Source organism: Myxocyprinus asiaticus, chromosome 25 (assembly GCF_019703515.2).
Source record: "Myxocyprinus asiaticus isolate MX2 ecotype Aquarium Trade chromosome 25, UBuf_Myxa_2, whole genome shotgun sequence".
Taxonomy (NCBI): domain Eukaryota; kingdom Metazoa; phylum Chordata; class Actinopteri; order Cypriniformes; family Catostomidae; genus Myxocyprinus; species Myxocyprinus asiaticus.
Genome location: NC_059368.1, coordinates 252,501 through 270,000, shown reverse-complemented (window position 1 = coordinate 270,000; position 17,500 = coordinate 252,501). Strand labels below are relative to the sequence as shown.

Sequence of the window (17,500 nt, the reverse complement as noted above, 5' to 3'; positions counted from 1 at the left end):
ATGACGTTTTCACAGATGAATGTGTTGAAAGAGTCACAGCGCTCTATTTATGTGAGCAAAGCGCAGCGCTACACGCAACCACCGTACGCTTATTCGATATTCATGCCAGCACAAGTGCTCATGTGTGGGAGTGTTTGTGTGTCTGTGTGTGTGTATTGTGTGTTAATGCCGCAAAGAGCAATTTGCTATGTTCTGAGATATAGTTCATTACACTAAGACGTTTCAGCAGCACGTCTGTTTTCATCACAAAGTCTAAACTCAGTTCCTGCATTTGCAGTTTGGAGATTCAATCAGCAGCTGCTGATAAAGTTCATGTCCAAACTCATCAAATTATGCATCAAATTATGTCCCTGACGATCACTGTTGTAGCTGTTTTATGAAACAAAAATGTACGAGATGTGTTAAACTCTCTATAGGTCATGTTTATGTTTAATTATTATTATATTCATATTTACAATTGATTTATGATTTATTTGTATTAAAGTCACTGCAAAAGAAGTTGGAGAGGATAAAATGTTTGGATTTTTACCATTTCGTTATTTTGATTATATTTTAGTTTCATTTGAAGTGTAATTTTAATTTAGAAATATTTTTGGTTAAATTTTTTCGTGTTTCAATAAATGAAATTAATTGTTCAAAATCGACCTTTAGAAGTGAAGTGTGTACCGAATCACTGTTAATACAAGCCATGATTTGTGTCAGTAAATGAAAATGATTAATAATACTTACATTCTTTATAATTTAACGGAGCGTACGTCCAAATCCTGACGAGAACACATTACATGCGTATAAAAGGAGCGTGACACTGTCATAAAATATGCCTGATATTCCTGAAGGACGCAGTTAACGCACAAAAGAACGTCATTTTCTATTCTTCTGATTCATTGCATACAGTACACATACACTTTTTCTTCTGAATGTGCTGTCTTTCTTTATATCGCTGGTGTTTGAGCGAATGGACTATATTATAGGACGCAGACGCTGCAATAACCGGAGAAGAACCTCAGAATTAAATTATACTTGACCCCGCCCATTAGTGCTTTGCACTCACAATTTCACCAAACCCACTTGCGCCTAAACTTAGCGCATGCTTGCATGAAAATACCACAAATCATCACATCCATGCCCACTGACTTTGTGCATATGACTCAAAGATGGCACTAGTGCTCTTAAAATAGGGCCCACGGTGTTTACACTCTTGAGGAAGTCAAATTACAAATGCATCACTGACAGACACACTCATCATTCAGCCGTTGTTTTCTGAAGTATGCGGTAATGGAGTGTTTTTGAACAGTGGAGGAAAAACACTGTTCTAGTATGGATGAGAGGTGTAAACGTGTTTTAAAATGAAAATATATTAGTGTGAACGTAGCCTGTGCGGGGTCAGAAATTAACAGGATCTCAGGGCAAAAATGCCTCTAAAAGTGACTAGTGAATTCCCTTTATTTTATTTGTGACTGTGGAGAGTGAGGCCGGGAGAGACAGAACGGTTAAGGATTGACACCTGTGGGAAATCACCTCTAACAGCTGTTTTGTGTTGCAGTGAGAGTGGAGGGGGATAAAAGGGCAATCCAAACCACCGGAGGGGAGAGAGAGAGAGTGTGTGTCTTGTGTGTGTGTGATTGTTTTGCTGAAAAGCATTGTAAATAAAAGACGTCAACTGTTTACCTGGCCCCTGCTTCCTCCTTCACAAGAGAGCTAAAGAACCTGTCACAGTGACATTTAATATATATCTTAATATTCTCCATTCTAGGTTTACAGTAGGTATACATATTATTGCAAAAAACATAATTACTCTAATTAAGAATTTGTCATTAAACTGAAGTATTTGGCATTATTTTCAATTATATAATTAGAAAACATGCCCTCATGAAGTTAAAAAATGCCAAAAGGGGGCAAATTTGCCCCTTAATACAATACTTTCTGACACTGCATCTGAGATCCGAGAAAGTCTTTGAACATGGAAAAATGACACACTTCAGCTTTACATCATCTGTTTTGAAGGATGACTGCTAGTGTTGGTGTGTGTGATGTGTTTATAGAAAGTTGACTGTGTACACGAAACACATCCTGTTTGGCAAATATCACTGAAACCGTTATGATCTGCTCCTGCCTGACCAAATATGACAACGCCCGACCTCCACAAACACACAAACACGCATGTTCATACTGTCACTTCCTGGTGCATTCTGGGAGTTCCTGTTGAACAGCTGACTGTCTAAAGTCAAATCCTCTGGTGAGGTGTGGAGGGGTTCAAACAAACACAGCAACTACAGTTTCTCTCGAACACACGTGCGAAGACTCGTTCTGTCTTCTGAAGAACTTCAACATCAGCTGACACAATCATCATCATCATCATCATCATCTGTACTGTGCTCAACTGTAATATTACGCCTTACTGCAGTCAATGAAGACGATGACACCGGAGAACTTGACCTGAGTGACACGCTACACATTCTCCTAAACTGTCTGAAGTATGAGAAATGAATAACAATCTCACAACACAACGTGTAAAGAGAAGCTCACACTAATGTCTGTTCATGATGTGCTCTTAGTTCAGGTACTATTTTGTTTCTGCAGATACACTAAATTTTGTTTGAGACATCACATCATGTTTCTGACAGTGTTTACACGTGTGTTTAGTGCTGAACACTGTGATCGCATCATCAGAGTCTGATGTAAACAGGTCACATGACCAGACAGCTCATTCATAAACTCATCCGCTGCTGTGTGTGTGTTTATGAAATATTTGGACAGATTTGATGATGATTTTGATATTAATAAGAGTGCAGTCCTCTAAAACATGTTTAAATCAGCACAGGTTGCTAAACTACACTTTATAATCACACCAAACTGCATTATAACATCTGAACATGATCATTTACCTTCGACCCGACTCCAGGACGAATGCTGTTGATCAGAGAACATTCGAGAACTTGTCCTTCCTGTGAAATAAGAGCAACACAAGACTTTGAGGGAACTGAACTGTATTCAATCAGTCGTGACACCTGGCAAATGAGTGAAAATATTACATGATTCATTCTATGAACAGAAACCTTTTACACTGTGGAGAAAAGCTGTTCTGTCAGATAATGTCAATACGTTGGCTTGTGTCATCTTTAAGCTAAAGTAACATTGTGAACTTCAATGTGACAAGTGGAACACTTCTAATAAAGGTCATGACCTCCGATCATCTGCATGTCAAGAGTCAATGACATGACTTTACTAGTGAAAAAATAAACCTTTGAATTAAAATGAATGTATTTTGTCACATAAAAATGACAGATCTAGGAAAATATGAAAATACAAAATTATAATTGAATGATTACTGAAATGTGTTATTTATGCATACTTTAAATTTAAATGAATAAATTATGATTGAAATTAAATTGATGTCATTTTGTCTTAAAGAGAGCCCCCCCCCAAAAAACAAAACAAAAACAAAACAGGGCTACTATATTTGATTGCTCATGTATCTTAAAAATGCATAAAGGCGTTTGCACAATGTTTCTTCTACGACTTTTTGTAAACAACAAACATCACTGTGACATCATTGTGAGCAACAACTTGCTACAAATAAATAAATAAGTAAATCGTTTAGCCCCAAATAACACAGGGTCACAAGTTTGCTGCCATTGAAAACTATTTACTTATTTATTTGAAGCAAGCTGCTGCTCACGATGATGTCACAGTGATGTCAATTTGTTCTTTACAAAAAGTCGTAGAAGTACGCCAAAAATCGTGCAAACGCCTTTATGCATTTTAAAGATATGAGCAATTATTTTAGGGTCACACTGAATATTCAAGCAGCAGATTTGTGTGTGTGTGGTGGACATTAATGTTGCTTCTCTCATAGAATGAATCTGGTGAAAAAACATATAATGCTCAGTGTAAATGTAATGACGCTCATTTGTGTCTGATCTGTGGTCAGTCAGTATGAAGAAAACGATCCGCACTTTTCCGTCACTTTTCCACGTGAGAAAGAAGCCGAACTCGTCGACTTTGAAATGGCAGCTGGGTTCAAACACGAACGGATCCTGAAAACACAAACACACAATGAGAGACGTTATTGTACGTGTCATTACAGTGGCTGGCAATGTTTTATTAATGATAAAGTTGCTTTATTGCAATGGACATGACAGGTCTATCATTGCTCTGGAAAGGGTTTTTAAAAAACACTTTTTGAATTACTTTCAACTGTATATCAAAATGTGAAGAATATCGCAATATAAATTTTCTGCTGATATCACACACCTCTGTGCACACTAAAGCAAGAACACAAATGAAGTATGTACAGCGGGACAACAAGTGTGCAAACCTGCATATGTGTTTGTGTATTTGAGTAAAGTACTGTATGTTTCTGGCCTAAATGACACATACAACTGCACATAAAAACAAAAACCTGTGATTGGTCACTTTACATGCCAGTCAGACGGTTTCTTCACCAGAATAACAACACACTTCAGTAAACTACACGAGTGTCTGTCAGAGCTGCGAGAGAGACGCTTCATCTGTCATAGTGAACACACCTGCTCACGTCTGTCCTCAAGGGTTCAATACCCCGACCTGGGCGCTGGACAGCACTGTTGCCATGGTGACCTGCGTTACAGTATCTATTTGCAGACAGTGACAGTGTGACCCGTTCTAGTAAAGACTAACTGTGTTGACATCATCATTGAGGCGCTGCTGCAGATCTGGGAGAGAACGGCTGTCTAAAACTAGATGCAGCGTCGCATTCAAGTAGATTTAAACACAGCAGGAGTTTCACCTGATTAAATATAAAACACTCATCTGACTCACTGTCACACATTTACTGCACAAACCTCAGTATTAAACTACATACTATAAATCAGTATATGCTGCACAGGTTTCAGTTAGTAAGCTAGTGTTCCATTCCAAACACTGACCATACTGTAGACACTGTCACAAAATATCAATACATTGATTACTGATCGGCATCTTATTTTCTTCATAGGTTTTTGAGGTATCAATACGTTTACATTAACAGACATTTAAATTAGATGTCAGATTAGAAGTGTGCTTTCCAATTCACTGTCAGTCGGCCTTCTGTTTAATGCAGTCTGGCGTAATAGCTTTGAGAGACCACAAGGGGAGGATTTAACATTTACTGTACTTAAAACTACACGGCTCTCTGGAATACTGGATTCTGATTGGTCAGTGGCGCCATCTAGTGGTCTGATATTTCTGAGTAACAACCGCACATCCACGTATCAGACCGCTCATCCGGGTATTGTGAATCATCTTTCCTGCTGCTCGGATCACTGTGAGATCTCTACAAGTAAGCTGATAAAATAATTTCAACTCAAATCAATATTTCATGTGCATGTATTTATTTATTTGGTTAGTAGCTGTGTAATAAGCAGGATTATGTACAGTCAGCCTGTTGTTATCACTAAATAAACCTCTTAAGAGTGATATAAGAGTCTCCGCTGATCGCCCTGTTGGGGTTTATTTTGTGATAACATCCTGCTGACTGTACATTATCACTTACTTATGAACAATACTGATTATTTTTGTTTAACTGTCTAAAAACTGAAAAGATTTTAGATTCCTATTTTGTTCCACCTTTTTGACACAAGTAAATAATCAATCGAATACAACCACAAAAACATGCATTAACAAATGTTTTAATAATAAAAGCAGTTATTTTTAATTTTGGGCTTCTGAAGTGTTGTTGAACACTGTTGTTTTAGTTGAATGCACACTCGTTTAACGGCGTTATTTGCTGCTCTTCAAGGTAGACTTGATATTGAAGAACTAATAACCGATTGAGTAGAAAAGTGTGAAAATGGGTACAAATCTGCAGAAGTTCAGTATCATTCATTGACATTGTGTGATGTGCAGATAAATCTTCAGGTGAAGAATAATGACAGGTGCATGTCACCTGACAGACCGTATAAATGAGTTAAAACATCAGAATAACTGATGACACCTGAAGAATGACCATGTTCATCCGAGTCTGTGTCTCGTGTCATTAATTGAGTGTGTCGTGCAGGACGACGAGTGATTAGATCACAGGATTTACATACACAGGAAGTGTGATAGAGACACTTCACACAGAGAAACAGACAGTGAAAGTGTGCGGCTGGCGGTCGAACGTTCAGTGTCACTCATTATCAAACACTGCAGGTGTTAACACACACACACACACACACACACACACACAGGAGCACTTTCACATTTCAAATGACATTCAGATGACATACTACCTACGATTTTTGAAAGAAAGTAGAATGCAGTTCATGCCATTCTTGTATACTACACAATGTCTTTTTCACACAATGATAATCAATTAATTTTCCTGATTTGATCAGATATACACCGATCAGCCACAACATTAAAAGCACCTGCCTAATATTGTGTAGGTCCCAGTTTGGAATGCCCAATTCCCAATGCGCTCTAAGTCCTCGTGGTGGCGTAGTGACTCGCCTCAATCCGGGTGGTGGAGGACGAATCTCAGTTGCCTCCGCGTCTGAGACCGTCAATACACGCATCTTATCACGTGACTTGTTGAGCGTGTTACCACGGAGACATAGCGCGTGTGGAGGCTTCACGCTATTCTCCGCGGCATCCACGCACAACTCACCACACGCCCCACCAAGAGCAAGAACCACATTATAGCGACCACGAGGAGGTTACCCCATGTGACTCTACTCTCCCTAGCAACCGGGCCAATTTGGTTGCTTAGGAGACCTGGCTGGAGTCACTCAGCACACCCTGGATTCAAACTCACGATCTCCAGGTGTGATAGTCAGCGTCAATACTCACTGAGATACCCAGACCCCCATTTAACTGCTTTTATTATTAAAATATTTGTTAATGCATGTTTTTGTGGTTGTATTCTATTGATTATTTACTTGTGTCAAAAAGGTGGAACAAAATAGGAATCTAAAATCTTTTCAGTTTTTAGACAGTTAAACAAAAATAATCAGTATTGTTCATAAGTAAGTGATAATGTACAGTCAGCAGGATGTTATCACAAAATAAACCCTGACAGGGTGATCAGCGGAGACTCTTATATCACTCTTAAGAGGTTTATTTAGTGATAACAACAGGCTGACTGTACATAATCCCGCTTATTACACAGCTACTAACCAAGTAAATAAATACATGCACATGAAATATTGATTTGAGTTGAAATTATTTTATCAGCTTACTTGTAGAGATCTCACAGTGATCCGAGCAGCAGGAAAGATGATTCACAATACCCGGATGAGCGGTCTGATACGTGGATGTGCGGTTGTTACTCAGAAATATCAGACCACTAGATGGCGCCACTGACCAATCAGAATCCAGTATTCCAGAGAGCCGTGTAATGATAAATCAGTCGGTGAAAGCGGAAGCTTGACATCAGCAGAGGTCTGAACATCATCAACAAGAAACATTCACTGTGTAATCCAGAAGAGCTCAAGAACAGACTGGAATCTGGTTTTCCGGTGGTCTGTGTGTGGATGTTTACAGCAGCACTAATGTCAGCTCGTGTGTGTGTGTGTGTGTGTGTGTGTGTGTGTGTATGTGTGTGTGTCTGTGAGTGTGGGTGTGTGTGTGTGTGTGTGTCGGTGTGTTTGTGTCTGTGAGTGACGGTGTGTATGTGTGTGTGTCTGTGAGTGTGGGTGTGTGTGTGTGTGTGTGTGTCGGTGTGTTTGTGTCTGTGGGTGTCGGTGTGTGTTTGTGAGTGTGTGTGTGTGTGTGTGAGTGTGTATGTGTGTCTGTGAGTGTCGGTGTGTGTGTTTGTGAGTGTCAGTGTGTGTGTGTGTGTTTGTGAGTGTGTGTCTGTGTGTGTCGGTGTGTGTGAGTGTGTGTGTGTTTGTGAGTGTCGGTGTGTGTGTGTGTTTGTGAGTGTGTGTGTGTGTGTGTGTGTGTCTGCGTGTGTGTGTGTCTGAGTGTATGTGTCTGTGAGTGTGGGTGTGTGTGTGGGTGTGTGTGTGTGTGTGTGTGTGTGTGTGTGTGTGTGTGTGTGTGTGTGTGTGTGTGTGTGTGATTGAGTTACACAGGAAATGAAGGAGCGGCTGCAGGTCTGCTCTCAGACTCGACTCACCACTGACTGAACGAGACATTCATTGATAATTTTATTGTACCCACATTCAAATAATGGACAGAGAAATAAAAATACGACGATGTCTAACACAAAACCGTGAGAGATTGGAAACATTTGAAGGTACATTCGTCATTACCAGAGGGGAAAAAACCTGTTAAATCAGATTTAATATGTAAACGTGGCTCACAGACACTGTCTGAAATAAAAGGCTAATGTATAGATTCCTTACACCTCTTCAATCAATGTCCATGACTGTTCCAGGTGTTTCTGATTATTGATTAAGGGTTTTTAAATGTAGACCCTGATTACATCAGGTATTCAGATTCTTTTTGGGCGATTCGTTTGAAGCGAGATGACGTTTAAGACGTAAGGTGTAAATGGGGTTTAAAACATTTTCAGATTTGTCCACTTCAACCACATTCAGAGGTGATTGAAAACGCATGTGATCACACTGGGCTGTAAACACTCATCCATCCGAATGTGTTTGAAAAGTCTGTCAATCAACCGATCCATTATTACAAGAGATTAAACTTTGCTGATTACATATGACTTTAAGAGGAAATAACCGTCTGATTGGAGGATTTGAGAAGTGCATACATGAACATGTACAAAAACTTCTACAGTGTGTGTGATATGAACATGCAGCAACACACACATCTGAAGATCAGTTCATACAGATATTGAACTAAAATAACAGACAATTATCCTCCTGTGTGTGCTTAGATTATATCCCAAGTTTAACTGTCTGTGTGCAGATTTTCAGTGCTTTCTTTGTCCTCTTTGACTTTTTTGTGCATTATTATCATGCAGTAACGCACAGATGTAGTGATTAATGTATGTCATCATGAAATCAGAGACCTCACCCTCGAAATCTGACACAACTGGTCAAAAGAGTCAAAGGTCATGTATTTTATGAGCAGGTGTGAACGCTGATGAGTCTCGCTCGTGATGGGATCGTCTCAAAACACATTTAGATATATTTAGAGCCGTATTCTGATCAAATAATGAGAAGTTAACAATTAAAATATCTTAAAATCACAAAGCCAGAGGTCTGCTGTTAATCATGTGTGTATGACATCATCATGAGTGATGTCAGAGGTGTGATGATGTAAGCAGTGCGTTACCTCATCAAATCGGTCAAACGCAGCTCCCTCCTGCAGGAACTCCGGCACGTGTTTCTGCCAGTTAAACTCGTATGATTTAGTCATGATGACAGCGCACACACACCTGCAACACACACACTGATATCAATATCACGACATCTGATGTGGTCACATACAAATGGCAGAGCAGCGTAAAGCACACGTCAAATAAAGATAAACTTGATCAGACACACGTTGCAGAATGTCACGTAGAATTAGATATTTCTCATTGAACAGCACGGCTTTCAGTAAAATGTGCTGCATATTATTCTAATGTGTTCTGGAATGAAGTGTAACAATATAAAGTATTTTTATTTGCCATTTTCCTTCAAAGAAATGGTTAAATTATACAATAAGACACAAAAGTGTGAGACATCTGAACCCTTCATGGTTTTATTAACAGTAACAGATCAGTGAGGTGTAGGTGATCAATAAATCGCTTTATTTATTTTTTGTGATTACATTTTTTTTATTGATTCACACATCAAACAAAGAAAAACAAAACATATATACACAGAATCAACATTTAACACCCACTAGAACCCCTCCCAATCCCCAACCCCACCCCGACCCTCAACAAACACCCCTGTGGTCACACGAGCACATACAAAACAAACAAACAAAAAAATAATATAATAAATCACACACATTAATAACTACACCTCTCTGTCCACTGTCCCTCCCCAAGAGCCCTCCCCATCTCCGAGCACCACTCCTGAAATGGGGGTGCTCCAGCCGACTTCCAACCCCTCAAAATCACCTGTCCGGCGGTCATAACACTATTCCCCATTTTAATGACCACCCCATCGCCTAAAATACAGAGTCTGGGGCAAAATGAAATTTGAGTGTCCAATACATCACACATAAAACTCTGAAACTTCAACCAAAACTCCTGGATCTTAACACACTACCAAGAAATATGGGTTGTGTCTCCGTCTTCTGATTGGCATCACCAGCAGGTGGGTGTGTCTTTAAGACCAAGCCTATATAATCTAGAGGGGGTCCAACAGAATCGATAAATAAATCGCTTTATAACATGACACACTTCATCATACAGTATAAGCCAACGGTTCACATCCAGGTCATGTGACAGATCACATGCTCAAGGTTGGCTGAATCGCACAGATTTTCTGAGAACAGACAATAAATCATCACATCTCACACGCTGATTGACACGTCAACAAAGACTTCAGAACATGAAAACATCTTTGAGTGGCAGACGCAACCTTTACGGTTTATAACCGTCAGCGTGTTCAGAACGCCGCTGGGAAACACAGATCAGCTTCCTGTTGATCTGGGAATCAAAGCGATCCATCGAAACACTCAGCATCTCAAATAAAGCACTGATATGCAAATGAACTTATAAATATTCAACCAGAGACCGTTAATATTCAAGAGATGTGGTTAATATTCAAGAAAACACAAAATATCTTTAATGAAACTGAAAATGACTAGACTACTGATTTCAAATAGTTCGAAGCAACAGTTCACCTTAAAAATGAACATACAGGGCCCTATTTTAAAGGGACAGTTAACCCAAAAATTAAAATTTACTCACCCTTACATTTATGCATTTGGCAGACGCTTTTATCCAAAGCGACTTACAGTGCCCTTATTACAGGGACAATCCCCCCAGAGAAACCTGAAGTTAAGTGCTTGCTCAAGGACACAATGGTGATGGCTGTGGGAATTGAACCGGCAACCTTCTGATTACCAGTTCAGTGCTTTAGCCCACTACGCCACCACCAGTCCACCCTCATGATATCTCACTTTCTTTCTTCAGCAGAACACATTTGAAGAAAAATAGTCAAATATCTCAGCTCAGTAGGTCCTTAAAATGCAAGTGAATGGAGATTTCTCTTTTGAACCACCAAAAATCACAGACAGTCATCATAAACGTCATCGATACGACACCAGCTGTTAAATTAATGTCTTCTAAAGTGACAAAATCACTTTCAATGCGAAAAAAGACCAATATTTAAGTACTTTTTAACTGTAAATCAGCTTCAGCGGAGGGAAAGAGTTTCAGTGTTTAACAGATTAAATTTCAGTCTGTTCCTCACACTAAGCTCCTGTATGACTTCAGAAGACTTGGAATATACAGCACGACGACTTTGACTTTTATAATGCTGCTATTGTGCTTTTTGGAGCTTGACAAATGTGGTCACTATGAACTGTTGTTTAATGGAAAAGAGCAGCATGAACATTCTACCAAACATATAAATTCATATGGGTTTGGAACAACATGTGGGTGAGTAAATAATGGCTGAACAATCCCTTTACTATCTCATTACTAAACTTTAGTTGATGGAATGGTTCATTTGAGGAAGAGTGCCACACGTCTGAACATGTGCGTCTGTGGATGAGATAATTATATGCCCCTGCAGTGCAATCCCACGACACCCTGCGCTTAAAAAAAACACAGCAGTGAGAGAAACTCCCAGCAGCCCCTGCTTCATCATCACACTCAAATTAATGAGTGACGTGCACGCGCACACACACACACACACACACACACACACACACACACACAGGACACCAGAAGACACGTTTGACTGCAGATGCAGCGCAGGTGATGCAGTTTCTCTTGCACGTCACGTGTCACTGCAGGTCATGAACAAGTCACTGATATTGGTCTGGGTTTCTCTAACACTCAAACAGAACACACGAAAAGAAACTAATACAACCAGGATAAACATCTTCACGCTCTCATAGATGATCAGGTGACCAGCCTGAACCTGTCAATCAAACACATATTTACTTAAAAACAAACTTAATTTATGAAATTTATATATAAAAAAATAATTGTGGTGATGTGGGCGTGGCCGAGTGACATCTGTGGAGAGTGAGGCAGGGAGAGACAGAACAGTAAGGATTGACACCTGTGGGAAATCACCTCTAACAGCTGTTTTGTGCTGCAGACCGCCGGAGGGGAGAGAGAGAGAGAGCAAGCAGCAGTTTTGATGTGTGCATTCAGTTGCGTTATGCTGAAAAGCAAACAGGGTGCGAGGATACTGAAAAGTATTAAAAATAAAGATTTATTTTGGGATCGTTTGCCCGGCTCCTGCTTCCTCCTTCACAACAGAGCAAGAGACTTTCAATAATTTTTTTCTTTCTGTCTTGTTTTCCAATTTAAATCTAAACATCCTTCAAACGGCATACAGTTAAAGTCAGAAGTTTACATACACTTAGGATGAAGTCATTAAAACTCATTTTTAAACCACTCCACAGATTTTATATTAGCAAACTATAGTTTTGGCAAGTCGTTTAGGACATATACTTTGTGCATGACACAAGTAATTTTTCCAACAATTGTTTACAGACCGATTGTTTCACTTTTAATTGACTATATCACAATTCCAGTGGGTCAGAAGTTTACATACACTAAGTTAACTGTGCCTTTAAGCAGCTTGGAAAATTCCAGAAATGATGTCAAGCCTTTAGACAATTAGCCAGTTAGCTTCTGATAGGTGTACTGAATTGGAGGTGTACCTGTGGATGTATTTTAAGGCCTACCTTCAAACTCAGTGCCTCTTTGCTTGACATCATGGGAAAATCTAATAAAATCAGCCAAGACCTCAGAAATAAATTGTGAACCTCCACAAATCTGGTTCATCCTTGGGAGCAATTTCCAAACACCTGAAGATACCACGTTCATCTGTACAAACATCTGTACATCTGTATGCAAGTATAAACACCATGGGACCACACAGCCATCATACCGCTCAGGAAGGAGACGCTTTCTGTCTTCTAGAGATGAACGTAGTTTGGTGTGAAAAGTGCAAATTAATCCCAGAACAACAGCAAAGGACCTTGTGAAGATGCTGGAGGAAACAGGTAGACAAGTATCTATATCCACAGTAAAACGAGTCCTATATTGACATAACCTGAAAGGCTGCTCAGCAAGGAAGAAGCCACTGCTCCAAAACTGACATAAAAAAGCCAGACTACAGTTTGCAAGTGCACATGGGGACAAAGATCTTACTTTTTGGAGAAATGTCCTGTGGTCTGATGAAACAAAAATGTAACTGTTTGGCCATAATGACCATCGTTATGTTTGGAGGAAAAAGGGTGAGGCTTGCAAGCCGAAGAACACCATCCCAACCGTGAAGCATGGGGGTGGCAGCATCATGTTGTGGGGGTGCTTTGCTGCAGGAGGGACTGGTGCACTTCACAAAATAGATGGCATCATGAGGAAGGAAACTTATGTGGATATATTGAAGCAACATCTCAAGACATCAGCCAGGAAGTTAAAGCTCGGTCACAAATGGGTCTTCCAAATGGACAATGACCCCAAGCTTACCTCCAAAGTTGAGGCAAAATGGCTTAAGGACAACAAAGTCAAGGTACTGGAGTGGCCATCACAAAGCCCTGACCTCAATCCGATAGAACATTTGTGGGCAGAACTGAAAAAGCATGTGTGAGCAAGGAGGCCTACAAACCTGACTCAGTTACACCAGTTCTGTCTGGAGGAATGGGACAAAATTCCAGCAACTTATTTTGAGAAGCTTGTGGAAGGATACCCAAAACATTTGACTCAACTTAAACAATTTAAAGGCAATGCTACCAAATACTAACAAAGTGTTCAAGCTGCTGGATGACAATCAGTCAGGCTTCAAAAGTGGACACTCCACCGAGACTGCCCTGCTGTCTGTCACTGAGTCGCTGAGATGGGCGAAAGCTGAATCCAGATCATCCGTCTTGATTCTGCTGGACCTTTCTGCAGCCTTCGACACAGTCAACCATCAGATCTTACTCTCCACCCTCTCTTCGCTGGACATCACAGGAACTGTGCTTGACTGGTTTAATTCCTATCTCTCAGGTAGGTCCTTCAAGGTAGCCTGGAGAGGTGAGGTGTCCAAGTCACATCAGTTACTTACTGGGGAACCTCAGGGATCAGTGCTTGGGCCACTTCTCTTCTCTATATACAAAACATCACTGGGACCCATCATTCAGGCACATGGTTTCACTTACCACTGCTACGCTGATGACACGCAACTCTACTTGTCTTTCCAGCCCAACGACACCACAGTGACTGCTCGAATCTCGGCCTGCCTGGCAGACATCTCGGGCTGGATGAAGGAACACCACCTGCAACTCAACCCAGCCAAGACCGAACTCCTTGTCTTTCCAGCCAACCCTGCTGTTGAACACAACATCACCATACAGGTGTTACTGCAACTACAGTAATGCCTTCCAAAGCGGTCAGAAATCTAGGGGTAACCATCGATAACAAACTAAATTTCACAGACCACATCTCAAAGACCACAAGATCATGTAGATTTACACTCTACAATATCAGGAAGATAAGACCCTTCCTCTCTGAACATGCCACACAACTGCTTGTTCAGTCACTTGTCATATCTAGACTGGACTACTGTAACGCTCTCATTGCAGGCCTCCCTGCATGTGCAATTAGACCCCTGCAAATGATCCAGAATGCAGTAGCACGTCTGGTCTTTAATGAACCAAAGAGAGCGCATGTTACACCACTCCTTGACTCTCTTCACGTATCAAATTCAAGGCTCTGATGCTGGTATACAGAACAGTCACTGGGTCTGCTCCAGCATACCTAAAATCATTTCTGCAGAGCTACACGCCCACTAGAAGCCTTCAGTTGGCTAATGATTAGCGCCTTGTTGTACCAACACAAAGAGGCATCAAAACACTTTCCCGGACTTTCGGCTTCACTGTACCACGTTGGTGGAATGACTTTCCCAACTCCATCCGTGAAGCTGACTCACTCTCTGTCTTCAAAAAATGTCTAAAAACACATCTATTCCATGAGCACTTAACCATTAGCTCATAAAAAAAACATATATTCTTGTTGTACTCTATTCTGTTTTGAATACTATTCTGATGCTAGTGAAACTTTGTAATATAGCACTTTTCATACCACTGTCTCCTTAAGATGATTCACTTATGTTTTCCTCTTTCGTAAGTCACTTAAAGCGGATAAAAGCGTCTGCCAAATGAATAAATGTAAATGTAAATGTGTATGTACATTTCTGACCCACTGGGAATGTGATGAAAGAAATAAAAGCTGAAATAAATAATTCTCTCTACTATTATTCTGACATTTCACATTCTTAAAATAAAGTAGTGATCCTAACTGACCTAAGACAGGGAATGTTTTCTACGATTAAATGTCAGGAATTGTGAAAAACAATTTAGTTTAAATGAGAGTTTAAATGGATTTGGCTAAAGTGTATGTAAACTTCTGACTTCAACTGTACATTTATAAGAGAACTGAAGTAAAATTGTGTAAGATATTAAAACCTGTTTTCAGAGAATATTTACTGAATTAAGTTCATTTGAATCCTTCGATTCAGACTCAACTGCTGTTGGCCATAGAGCAGAACTGTGTGTGTGTGTGTACACTGTAAACTGCACCTGACTACTGCAAATAAAACACACCTTGAGCATGTTTGACACTCATGTTAAACATGTATACTAACACTCACTCACTCACTCACACACTCACTCACTCACTCACACACACACTCACTCACTCACACACACACACACACACACTCACGCACTCACGCACACTCACTCACTCACTCACGCACTCACTCACACGCACTCACTCAAGCACTCACTCACGCACACTCACTCACGCACACACACACACTCACTCACACACACACACTCACTCACTCACCACACACACACACTCACGCACACACGCACACTCACTCACTCACGCACTCACTCACACGCACTCACTCAAGCACTCACTCACGCACACTCACTCACGCACTCACGCACACGCACACTCACTCACTCACGCACTCACTCACACGCACTCACTCAAGCACTCACTCACGCACACTCACTCACGCACGCACACACACTCACTCACACACACACACACACACACACACTCACTCACGCACTCACTCACACGCACTCACTCAAGCACTCACTCACGCACACTCACTCACGCACGCACACACACTCACTCACTCACTCACTCACTCACACACACACACACACACTCACGCACTCACGCACACTCACTCACTCACTCACATGCACTCACTCAAGCACTCACTCACGCACACTCACTCACGCACGCACACACACTCACTCACTCACTCACTCACTCACACACACACTCACTCACGCACGCACACACACACTCACGCACTCACTCACTCACACACATACACACACTCACGCACTCACGCACACACGCACACTCACTCACGCACTCACTCACACGCACTCACTCAAGCACTCACTCACGCACACTCACTCACGCACGCACACACACTCACTCACTCACTCACTCACTCACTCACTCACTCACTCAAACACACACACACACACACACTCACTCACTCACGCACACTCACTCACACGCTCACTCACACGCTCACTCACTCAAACACACTCATACACACACTCACTCACTCATACACACACTCACTCACACACTCACTCACTCACTCACTCAAACACACTCACACACACACTCTCACGCACACTCACTCACACGCTCACTCACTCAAACACACTCATACACACACTCAGTCACGCACACTCACTCACTCAAACACACTCATACACACACTCACTCACGCACACTCACTCACTCAAACACACTCATACACACACTCACTCACACACTCATACACACACTCACTCACACACTCACTCACTCAAACACACTCATACACACACTCACTCACGCACACACACACACACGCACACACTCACTCACTCAAACACACTCACTCACACACACTCACTCACTCAAACACACTCACACACACACTCACTCACTCAAACACACATCACAATCTCATGCATAATCTCTGATACAATGTTTTGCATTTAGATATTTTTACTGGATAATATAAAAATGCTCTTTAGGAGAAAGCGGTTTTGTTGTATATGAAGTTAAAGCATCACAGAGTATTGAACATCACGCTGTTAAATGGAGTTTCAAATCGCTGAAAGTTTCAGTTCATGTTTTCATTTAATTTATAACAATATACAATAAAGTTCAATTTGTTAGCGTTAGTTAACCCTAACTAACAATGAACAGTAGTTTTACAGCACTTATTTATCCTGGTTAATGTTCATTTTCAACATATACTGATACATTGGTCTAATCAAAAGTTGTATTTGGTAACATTAGTTAATGCACTATGAACAAACATGAACTAACAATAAACAATTGTATTTTACTTTACATTAACATAGATTAATAAATGCTGTAAACATATCTATTGTTCATTGTTAGTTCCAGATATATGATGAATTACCTATTGTTAACGAATGAAATCTG

The 17,500-nt window shown here is 40.7% G+C and overlaps 1 protein-coding gene across 7 annotated transcripts in view; it reads right to left on the bottom strand.

Annotated features, from left to right (window-relative positions):
- The window catches only part of LOC127415731 (1-phosphatidylinositol 4,5-bisphosphate phosphodiesterase beta-4-like), a 90,125-nt gene that overhangs the window by 48,062 nt on the left and 24,563 nt on the right, over positions 1-17,500 (bottom strand). For 6 of the 7 annotated variants that reach the window (XM_051654587.1, XM_051654592.1, XM_051654588.1 and 3 more), the window contains exons 4-6: positions 9,184-9,286; positions 3,957-4,037; positions 2,886-2,945 (exon numbers count right to left, since the gene is read on the bottom strand). In XM_051654587.1, coding sequence (XP_051510547.1) covers positions 2,886-2,945; positions 3,957-4,037; positions 9,184-9,267 — 225 coding nt within the window. In that variant the 5' untranslated portion in view covers positions 9,268-9,286. Of the gene's footprint in view, positions 1-2,885; positions 2,946-3,904; positions 4,038-9,183; positions 9,287-17,500 lie in introns of those variants that run through there. The other variant, XM_051654593.1, reaches the window with a different exon arrangement.